We start from the raw sequence: 10981 nt of genomic DNA, 5'->3' as shown, positions 1-10981 counted from the left end.
TCTCCTCTTGCACCACTTCCGCCCTCGAGAACATTTCTCACCCTTGGTTGGTAGAACTGGGCCGGCGCATGCGCACTGAGAAGACCGCGATTGAAATCGCCCTTAGAATTGCTTAAAAGATAAATTCTATGTGTGCGATCTAAAAGTTGTAGCGGCTGGCTCCGCTGAAATACAATTTTGAGGCCGAATTCGATTGTGACGCAGTTAAAATTAATTTCGGTCCTTAGCCCCGCCCCCTCCACGCTACCGTCCTGACGCAACTGCGCCACCGCCTTCCGCACTGCGGGCTGGTTCGCGGCCCGAGCCAGTTTCCCGGAGCATGCGTAGTCGCCTCTCCGAGCGACCCTCTTTGCGCGTGCGTCAAGATGGCGGCCTCCGTATTGAGTACGCTGCTGAGGCGCCTTCCTATCGTTTCGCCCTTCAGAGGGACCTTCGGAGTTCAGGTAACTCCTTGGAGCACAGTTTGGCACAGCCCTGTCTTTGTTATACCTCCTTTAGGTTGTCGCTCCACTGCTGGGGTCCAGGAACTTTACAAGCACTGATCTGCCAGACCACGCTGGGCATTACCCTCTCCCTTCTTCCCCTCCTCACTGCTGTGTCCAGTTTCTCATTCCGCGCCGAGTGGCAGGGTCAGGTGTCATCTTCTCAAGTTATTGTCTGAGCTCATAGAAATCGGTCAAAGAATGGACCCTTTGGTCATGCACATTCAGCTGTGCTGGAGGTTTCTTAACCTCTGAGCAGTTTGGCGTGTCTTTGGGTTCCTGTCCCAGCCCTGCTCTCTCCCAAGAAAACCAGGGTACGTTCTCACGACCGGGGGCCAGTTTTCTCTGCTCTCTCACTCTCACGAAATCGCTTTTTATCAGAGCTTGCATAAGAGTTTAAGGCAGTTGGATTGAGGCATTTCACACCGGCCTCACGTACTCACCGCTCTTGGAAGTTCTTGGGAGCACAGGGCAGTTTCCTGGTGGGTCAGGGTGAGTTGAGAGACTTGCTCAGCTGCCACTCCCTAAACTGGGACTAAGGAGTGGTGCCAGGGGTCACTATCTAGTTAATAACAGACCTGGTAGCTTTAAAGTTAGCGTTAGGACTTGTTTGTTCTGCCCTGTGGAATGTTGACCTTCAACTCTTCGGAAAACTAAGCAACTCAGCGCTGGGGTATGGATTGCCTTCTCATCTGTCCTATGCGTCCCAGCTCTCTGCATCCTCTTCCTGCTGGTTTTTGATTGGTTGGTTGGTTGGTGTTTTGGGTCACACCCGGCGGTGCACAGGGCTTATTTCCTGGCTTTGTGCTCAGGGATCACTCTAGGCTGTGCTTGGAGGACCGTATCAGTGCCATGGATTGAGTCCCTATCTGCAGTGTAGAGGCGATCACCCTACCCGCAGTACTATTACTCTGGCCCCTCTTCTGTTTCTTCTTCCTCGAATCCGTTCCTACCATAAAGGTTTTTAAGTCACCTTTTTTATAAAGCTGCTTTCCTGTCACCTATCTTAGTTAGTCCCTGACATTACCTTCTCTTTCCGGATCTAGCTGGAGATAGGGAGAGCAGGAGATGTCAGTTTAACGCAAAAGTACGACCATCCCCTAGATATTTCTGCCACGTTCTATGAACTGATGGATGTGCATTCCCCTTCCCTCCATGATGTGAGTAGCAGAATGACCTGTTCTTGTCCTGATTTTCACTCTCCCTCTTATAGGTTACCCACAAAAATCTCTGTACCAAAGCCCCACCTGAGGAAGATACTTCTCCTCAGGTTCCCGTTTCCCCGTATCAGGATGAACCCTGGAAATACCTGGATTCAGAAGGTACCTATTCATGGGAACAAGGAGGTCCATTAGTGGAGTCTCAGATAAATGGACATAGATCCCGCCTCCACCTGCATTCAGGAGTAACTTCTGTGGTCTTTCCCTTCAGAATACCAGAGCCGCTATGGTTCTAATCCAGTCTGGGCAGACTATCGACGCAACCACAAAGGCGGGCTACCTCAACAGAGGACCAGAAAGATGTGTATTGTGAGTTTCTGAGGATGACACAGAGATGGGGTGTGGAGTGGGGTTTGAGACCATAGTGTCAAGTGTCAGCTGTTTCCCCCCCCCACACACACACTCGACTGCTTTGAGCATACTCACCTGCCAGCTTTCTTTTACAGCGAAAAAATAAGGTTGCTGGGAACCCCTGCCCCATCTGCCGGGATCACAAGCTGCATGTGGACTTTAGGGTAAGGCCAGTTTCAGATTACTTTTGATGCCCCTATGCTTACTCATATCTTAGCGTCGTGTGCTCCACTTTGTATTGACTTGGCAATAGAACAGTCTTTTGACTTCTCTTTTCACTTATATGAAGACGTTTTATTTTATTTTAAATTTTGTTGTTTGTGGGGCTTTATATTTTTGGGGGGCACGCCCAGTGGTGCTCAGGACTTACTCCTGTCTCTCTGCTCAGCAATCACTCCTGGCAGTGCTTATGGATTGTAATTGATGCCAAAGTTTGAACTCAGGTTGGCAGTGTGCAAGGCAAACACCCTACTGCTGTAATATTGCACCAGTCCTACGAAGATGTTTTATACTATACCTATGAAAGTTACAAAATGGTTCCCCACCTTCTTCGTACCTAGCTGTGTTCAGGGTTTACTCTTGTCGCTCTGAGAAATCACTCTTGACTGTCCTCTGGGGATTACATGTGGTGCTGGCAACTGAACCCGGGAGCTCTGTGTACCATGCAAGCAACTGAACCACTGTATTATCTTGTGCAGCCCTGAAATTACAATTTATATTGGTAGATGTGGAAAATACATATTTCTAATGGGAGAAAACCACACAAAGGTTCATTTATATCTATCGTAATTATTAGGAGATAGGATTAGGCCTAGAGATACAATACAAAGTATAGGGTGTTTGCCTTCCTCTTGTCTGACCAGGGTTTGAACCCCAGCGTCCCATCTGGTCCCTTGACCTCCTCCAGGAATAATTCCTGAGTACAGAGCCAGGAGTAGCCACTGAGCACTGCTTGGTGTGTTTCAAACCACCCATCCACCTACCCCTCAAAAAAGAAAATGGGTTGGGCAGATTTTTTTTCTGACTCTTCTTTAATTTGTTGTTATAGTAATGTTACATTTTTTGGTGGCAGTCTAAGATTTGGGATTATAGGACAAATGCATAATTAAGATACAAACTTTCAGGGGCTGGGGATTGGCTTAGTGGTAGAGTGCTTGCTTTGCGTATGTGAGACCCTGGTTTCAATCCCAAACTGAAAAGAAAGTAGAATTTAATATTTTCAAAGAGCCTTTCTTGTTACAAGGCTAGGACTTGCTTCTTAAATAATTTTAAAACTTTTAGTCTTAGCTAATAGCTCAGTGAAGGGAAGTGCATATAATTTTTTTTTTTTTTTTTTTTTGCTTTTTGGGTCACACCCAGCAATGCTCAGGGGTTACTCCTGGCTTTGCACTCAGGAATTGCTCCTGGCAGTGCTTGGGGAACCATATGGGATGCCGGGGATCGAACCCGTGTCGGCCGTGTGCAAGGCAAACACCCTACCCGCTGTGCTATCCATATGCATATAAATTTTAAGAGGCCCAGGTTTGACCCAGCACCACTTAGTTTTTCCAAGGACTGCCAAGTGCCCTCTGAGCACTATGTATGTGGCCTAAAAACCAAAAGTTGTTTTTTTTTTTTCCTTTTTGGGTCACACCCAGTGATGCACAGGGGTTACTCCTGGCTCTGCACTTAATGACTCCTGGCCCTGCTAGGTAAAAACCCCAAAGTTTGTTTGGGTGTTTTTTTTTTTTTTCCTTTTTGGGTCACACCCGGCAATGCACAGAGGTTACTCCTGGCTCTGCAGTTAGGAATCACCCCTGGCGGTGCTCAGGGGACCATATGGGATGCTGGGAATTGGATCCGGGTTGGCCGGCCTCGTGGAAGGCAACCGCCCTACCCAATGTGCCATTGTTCCAGCCCCAAAACCCCAAAGTTTTTTTAAACAGTACTGGAAAAGTGCTTTTCTGAGCTTGCTTAAAGATACTACTTTATTGCTATGTTTTGTTTTAAGGCCACACCTGGCTGTGCTCAGGATTTATGTACTATTGCTCCAGCTGTTGAAGATACTATCTTAGAGCAAAAGCTGAATGGCTGGCTGGTGGGCACCAGAGAAGTTGGAGGGCATTCCTGTATCGGTGAATGGGATGTCTGATTGCTCCAGGGCCCCTTTTGACATAAGTTTTAAAGGAATTTGCTGGAAAGATAGTACAGAGGGTATGGCACTTGCCTTGCAGGTGGCTAATCTGGGTTCAATCCCATATATTTCCCAAGACCATACAGAAATAATCCCTGAACAATACCAGGTGTGACCCAAGAAAACAACAAAACAACACATAATTTTCAGTTTCAACTATCCATTGGGGATGGTGGTGGTGGTAGTGTGTGTGTGTGTGTGTGCCCCAAAAAAACAACAAAACACATAATTTTCAGTTTCAACTATCTATTTGGGGGGGTGTATGTGTGTGTGTCCCCAAAAAAACAACAAAACAACACATAATTTTCAGTTTCAACTATTGTGTGTGTGTGTGTGTGTGTGTGTGTGTGTGTGTGTGTGTGTGGTTTCCCAAGCACTTCTGAGATAGCTCCTGAGAACCACCAGTTGTCTACATATTGAAACCAAAAAATTATCACCCATTTTCTGCAGTTAGTAATTAATTATAACCAAAGGAGAAGGAGAGATTAACTATAATTACTCATGTCTGCAACTTCGTATTGCAGTGTGCCTATATTTTTCCTTGGGAGTCTCACTTCCTGTGAGACTGAGTAATTCTACAAAATATGCTTTAAAGTTGATTTTATAGGGCTGGAGAGAGTCATAATTAGCTGAGTGCATACTTTGTATGCAGAAAGCCCAGATGTTTTTTTTTTGGGGGGGGGATTGGTTTTTTTGTTTGTTTGTTTTTGTTTTTGTTTTTCTGGGTCACAACCAGTGATCCACAGGGCTTACTCCTGGCTCTGCACTCAGGAATCACACCTGTCGGTGCTGGGGGTGGGGGGAACCATATGGGATGCTAGGAATTGAACCTGGGTTGGCTGCATGCTAGGCAAACACCCTACCTGCTGTGCTATTGCTCCAGCCCCTAAGCCCGGGTTTGATACCTGGAACCACATGATGCCCTGAGCACTGCTGAGTGTGGTCCAAAAACTCCTACTTTTTTTTTTTTTTTTTATTGAGAGCAAGTCGGCCTGCCTTGTACACAGCTGACCTGGATTCAATCCCCAGCACCACCTGTGGTCCCAGGATCCTTGAGCACAGCTGGATGTGACCCAAAATGACCAAAAAAAATTTTTTTAATTAAAAAATAAAAATAAAGTTGATCTTAAGTAAATACACATATTACATACTATCATAATAAAATTTATATCTAGTTTGAATGTAACTTATTAAAATAACGAATTCAAATTTATTTACATGTATACATGATAATATACATTGTATCTTATGGATGATTACAGATATTGCCTGCTGATTGTCTCCAATTTTTGTTTTTGTTTTGGGTCACACCCGGCAATGATTAGAGGTTATTTCTGACTCTGCACTCAGGAATCACTCTTGGTGGTATCTGAGTGATAGTATCTGAGATGCTGGGATTGATCTGACTTCCGCTGCGTGCAAGACAATCACCTTACCCACTGGACTATCACTCAGCCAACTTTTTTGCATGACAGGCTCACTTTAAAACCTGACTTATACAATTGACAGTTATGTGTGAGCCCCCTTGAACAAACTGTAGGATGTGCGTGTGAAACGGTTAAAAGACTGGGAAGTTGGAAGAGTTTCCTGGAGTTTGTTATTGTTTGGGGGCCACACCCAGTGTTGCTTAGGCCACTGTGCTTAGGTTCTGTCCTGGGGACACCGGAGATTGCTGAGTCGTCTGAAATGCAGAATACATGCTCAGCTCTCGGTCTGGACCTGAGTGATGGTATAGCAGGTAAAGTACTTGCCTTGCACACAACCACCCAGGTTCAGTTCCCAGCACCACTGCTTATAGTCCCCGACCCCTCTAGGAGTCATCCCCGAAAACCACCAGGTGATGCCTAAAGCAAAAAAATAAATTAAAAATCTTGCTGCTCTTCACTGTCTCTGCAGAATGTGAAGCTCTTGGAACAGTTTGTCTGCGCTCATACTGGTGTCATCTTCCATGCTCCTTACACAGGTTAGCCTATCATCCCTTTCACCACCTGAATAGTATTTCTTTGCGGCACTTCCTTATGCAGTCAGACAATAGTTATCTGGTGACTTCTGAGGGCATAACAAGTGATTCAAATTTTGGAAATACCCACTTAATGGGGATGTTCACAAGCTAAAACAATTACATACGGGCAAAAGATTTGTGTAAGTACCAATATAAATTGTGTATTTACTAAAGGGCTGTGCTCTATCTTTCTCGCCGCTCGTGTTCGATGGTCTCCGCTTCCCCCACCCTAGGGAGGCCGATGGCAATGGGCAGGCAAAGGAAGGAACGAGGGCCAGGCTGGGCCAGGCTGGTCGGTATCAGTTGCAGTTTATTCCATTCTCCTCTCCATTCTCCTCTGACTCCCCTTATGCTTCTCTCTCTGGATCCCCCGGCCCACTCTTGTAGCCTAGTTTATATAGAAATCATGTAGGGTGGGGATACAAAGGTGGGGTTGAACATTAACAAATCAACAAAGAGAAGTAAGGCCACTCCTCCAGGAGATTAACTCAAGGACAAAATCTCACCTAAAGAGATTTACTCCAGATTACTAGGAGATCTGCCCAAGTGCAGGATTTCATTCAGGGTGTGTTGCTTTCTTCTTTCCGAGCTAATAATCCATTTAAATAGTTGTAGTAAATTTACTTCTAATATTTCTAGCAATGTCATTTTGTATGAGCACAGTAAGAGATATCAAGGTTAAAGGTTGGCTCTTCCTGGGGGCATCTCACTATATATTCCAGACCACAGTCCTCAGGCCAGGTTACTCTCCCTAACTCCAACAGGGTTCTTATTTAGTTGCCTCTTTTGGGTCATGACAGAGTTTGTCCACGACCATGCTCTTGACTTAGAGCTGAGTATTGTGGCATTTTGGCCTCGCCTATTTCGATGCCAGGGTAGCTCACAGCTTGCCCTGGTTCCATTCAGTCCCTTTTCGGGACCCTCCTTTTGGGATGCTAGGAACTAAGGGCAACTGAGGCTTCAGACAAACAGAGGAATGGGAGTGACTGGGAGCACTGTAATAGGTGTAACCCGATAAACCTAAGCTCCCTATGGCAAGGGAGAAAGGACAAACCCATGTTATCCTACAATAAATAAAGCTCTTAAGATAGGGGCTGGCACCAGGTAGGGCACTTGCCTTTCTCATGGTTGACCCAGGTTCAGTCCCCATTATCTCATACACCGCTGAATCCTCTGGCATGCAAAATATGTGCCTTACTCCTTTGAACCTCTCTACAGCCCTTGCTAAAGGATTTTAGAAGGTATCCATGGAGCTATCCCTGTGGGTAAATAGGGCTTGTGTGCTTTCATTCTCTGAGGCCTTGGACCTGAGTGATAACAGTATAGTAGGTAAGGCTCTTGCCTCGTACACGACTACCCCATGTTCAATCTCTGGTACAACATAAGGTCACCCAAGCGCCACCAGGGGAGATCCCTGAGCACAGCGCCAGAAGTAAACCTGAATACCACTGGATGGGACCCAAAAAAACAAAAAAAAAAGATATGGTGACTTAATTTCTTTCTATAGGATCTCTTTATTTTCACAAACCTTTTTTTACAAAATGTTTTCTCGGGCTGGAGCAATAGCACAGCGGGTGGGGCCTTGCATGCGGCTGGCCCGGGTTCAATTCCCAACATCCCATACAGTCCCCTGAGCACCGCCAGGGGTAATTCCTGAGTACGGAGCCTGGAGTAACCCTTGTGCATTGCCAGGTGTGACCCAAAAAACAAAACAACAAAAGGTTTTCTCATAAATATGACATAAGTTTTTTTTATACTCTTAGTTGGATTTCCTGAGGATAGAATTGTAAGCTTAACAATTTAAGATTATATCTATTTCCTAAATAAGGCCATAGGCCAGATCTGGTTTCATTTGTTTTTATACTATCCACAGCTGTGACCAGACAATAATGACAAAGTTCAGTAGCTGAGACAAAGATTATAAGGCCTGCAGAGCCTGAAATATATACACAGAAAATACAGGGCCAGGGGCTGGAGTGATAGCACAGCGGGTAGGGCGTTTGCCTTGCACGCAGCCAACCCGGGTTTGATTCCCAGCATCCCATATGGTCCTCTGAGCACCGCTAGGAGTCATTCCTGAGTGCATGAGCCAGGAGTAACCCGTGTGCATTGTCAGGTGTGACCCAAAAAGAAAAAAAAAAAAGAAAAGAAAATGTAGGGCCAGTACCTACTTTAAAACAAGATAAGGTAGCAGTGGGGCTGGAGTGATAGCACAGCGGGTAGAGCGTTTGCCTTGCACTCGGCCGACCCGGGTTCAAATCCCAGCATCCCATATGGTTCCCTGAGCACCGCCAGGAGTAATTCCTGAGTGCAAAGCCAGGAGTAACCCCTGAGCACTGCCGGGTGTGACCCAAAAAGAAAAAAAAAAAGATAAGGTAGCAGAGAGCCCTCTGAATCTATGATTTAGGGTAGCAGCAGGACCAGTGGAGTTCTCAGTTTCAAAGAGTTGTTTTGGGAGCAAAGTGAAGAAGCTAAGGGGCTCTTTGCTGCACTTTGAGGTTGCCTACTTGAACTGAGAACTCCTTTCTTCGTCATTGACTCTTTTTCTGTGGGTTGTCTGATTCAGACTTAGTTAACCACACCCTTCCTTTGAATTTTATTCTGCTCTCGGATCCTTTACCGCTGAAAGGCATCTGTCTAGTGGTAAAACCTCTCTAAGTCTTCATTCCCTGTAAGAACTGGGGGTAACTTCCTGTTGAACAGAAGGGTCTTGCAGTATCAAGGGAATGGGATAATTAGATTGAACCAGGTCTTCCATCCCTCTGTTCTCCATGGGAAGCGATTTTTTTTGGGGGGATTGAGGGGGGCGCATTAATCTGTTCCTTATAGAAGAAACACTGAGTTCCCTTTTCCCCCTTCGTACAGGAGTCTGTATGAAGCAGCACAAGAAGTTGACTCAGGCCATCCAGAAAGCCCGGGATCATGGTGAGCATGAGAGGACTCTGGGGACTTTCCTTAGGCATAGACGGAAACTAGGCCTGGAGACTGGCTGTCAGTGCTGTGACTGCATGCCTGGTGTGCACTTACTGTCTGAGAGGGTAGTGAGTCTTCCTACAAGTCTCTTTCCTTACTCCCCTATTCGTTTCCTTTCTTGGGTCTCTTACCTTGCCATTGCCCTGTCCTTTCTTCCTGCTCTTTCTTTTCTTTCACTCTTTCTTCCAATGCCATCCCTAAGTCCTAGGATCTTTGTATACAGGTACTCCGTGACATTTTTGTACAACTTAGAAGGTTAGAGGAAACGTAGCAATAGTACAGCAGGTAAGACACTTGCCTCGCAATTGACTGACCAGGGTTTGGTCCTTGGCACCACATATGATCGCCCAGGTCCTCAGGAGTAATCCCTGAACATAGAGCCAGGAGTAAGCCCCGAATACAGCTGGGTGTGGCAGAAAAAAAAGAATTGGGGACATAGTACAGGGGTGAAAGTACTTGCTTTCCATGCAGCCAGCTCCCAGTAACTGGCATACACGGGCCCCCGATCACGGCTGTGCATGACCTACAGGCACTGGTAGGCAGATGCAGCTTCATAGAGCTGCTTCAGGGTGTACACCTGGCATAGAAGAGTCGTCAGCTGACACTTTCCCCTCCCCCCTCGGCCAGGTGCTTTTAAGCAGAAATGTATGACCTGTGAAAATGTACGCTTCCTCCCTCCTTTTTCCACTTTTCCTTCTTTTACTTGCTACTCATCTTAATCTGAACTAGTCCCCAACCTTACCCTGTTTTTCCCCCTTAAATCCTCTAGGTCTTCTCCGTTACCACATTCCCCATGTTGAACCCCGGGACCTTGACTTCAGTACCTCTCATGGAGCTGTTAGTACTACTCCACCAGCACCCACCCTGGTTTCAGGTGACCCATGGTACCCGTGGTACTCCTGGAAGCAGCCACCAGAGAAAGAGCTGTCCCGCCTTCGCCGGCAGTATCAGGGCCAACTCCGGGAAGAGAGTGGCCCCCCTCCTGAGTCAATGCCGCAAGTGCCTGTTGCACCCCCGGCTGAAGCTTCTGCCACTGAGCAGGCAGGCCCCCAGAGCGCCTAGTAGGCACCATCAAGTGCGGGGCTAGGAGATAAATTCCTTGATGAGAACCATTGAGTCCGGTTCTGTGCCATATAGCATGGCTGGGCCAGAGAAAGGAAATGCTTTTTGGTGAAGTGGACAAACGCATCTCCTCTGGAGGGAGGGCAGCACAAAAGTGTGGGAGCCCCCAACCGCTGTATGTTGTAAATAGTCTAAATAAACACTTGCTCTTTCGGAATGTTGTTAACTCTGTTTCACACCATAAAGCTTTGCTTATGCCATTGTTTGGGAGTGGGAGTGGGAATGGGTGTCCAGCAGAGACTTGAACTGCCCAAATATCTGAAGCTGCCTGTGGTGGGCAGCTATGCCAGTCACCGTTAAGGCCTCCCTGCGGCCTTCTGAGCCCACGCGAAATATTCCTACCACTGAGGACTAAAAGCACATGACATGAGTACTAAAGAGTTTGCCCTGGTAAAGGGAGCGGCTTCAGGCCTGGAGCAATAGCACAGCGCGTAGGCCGTTTGCCTTGCAGGCAGCCGACCAGGGTTTGATTCCCAGCATCCCATATGGTCCCGCAGCACCACCAGGACTAACATTCCTGAGTGCAGAGCCAGGAGTGACCCGAAAAGCAAAACAAAAAAAAAAAAAGGGAAAAGGCCACACAAAGGGACAGCTGTCCAGCCCTTAGGGCCCTGAGCTAGGACGCTGCGGGGCGGGGAGCTGGGCGGTCCTGCTGGGC

At 46.9% G+C, this 10981-nt stretch overlaps 1 protein-coding gene across 1 annotated transcript; it reads left to right on the top strand.

Moving 5' to 3' along the window:
- Window positions 1–303: 303 nt before the first annotated feature.
- Window positions 304–10480, top strand: MRPS18B (mitochondrial ribosomal protein S18B). Its single transcript, XM_055127084.1, has 7 exons — window positions 304–443; window positions 1696–1804; window positions 1914–2011; window positions 2149–2217; window positions 6123–6189; window positions 9094–9153; window positions 9971–10480. Exons 1-7 carry the CDS (start codon window positions 366–368, stop codon window positions 10261–10263), a joined length of 774 nt encoding a protein of 257 aa, XP_054983059.1. The 5' UTR covers window positions 304–365; the 3' UTR covers window positions 10264–10480.
- The last annotated feature ends 501 nt before the right edge of the window (window positions 10481–10981 follow it).

This window comes from Sorex araneus, chromosome 2, assembly GCF_027595985.1.
Source record: "Sorex araneus isolate mSorAra2 chromosome 2, mSorAra2.pri, whole genome shotgun sequence".
Classification (NCBI taxonomy): Eukaryota; Metazoa; Chordata; class Mammalia; order Eulipotyphla; family Soricidae; genus Sorex; species Sorex araneus.
Note: the sequence above shows the minus strand (reverse complement) of the source record. Positions and strands in the feature narration are given on the sequence as shown.

Excerpts from the sequence above, each read along its gene's own strand:
- MRPS18B (XM_055127084.1), top strand. The coding sequence starts at position 366 with ATGGCGGCCTCCGTATTGAGTACGCTGCTGAGGCGCCTTCCTATCGTT. Across the intron at positions 2,218-6,122 it reads AGCTGCATGTGGACTTTAGG|AATGTGAAGCTCTTGGAACA; the intron begins GTAAGGCCAGTT and ends CTGTCTCTGCAG. Across the intron at positions 9,154-9,970 it reads CCAGAAAGCCCGGGATCATG|GTCTTCTCCGTTACCACATT; the intron begins GTGAGCATGAGA and ends TAAATCCTCTAG.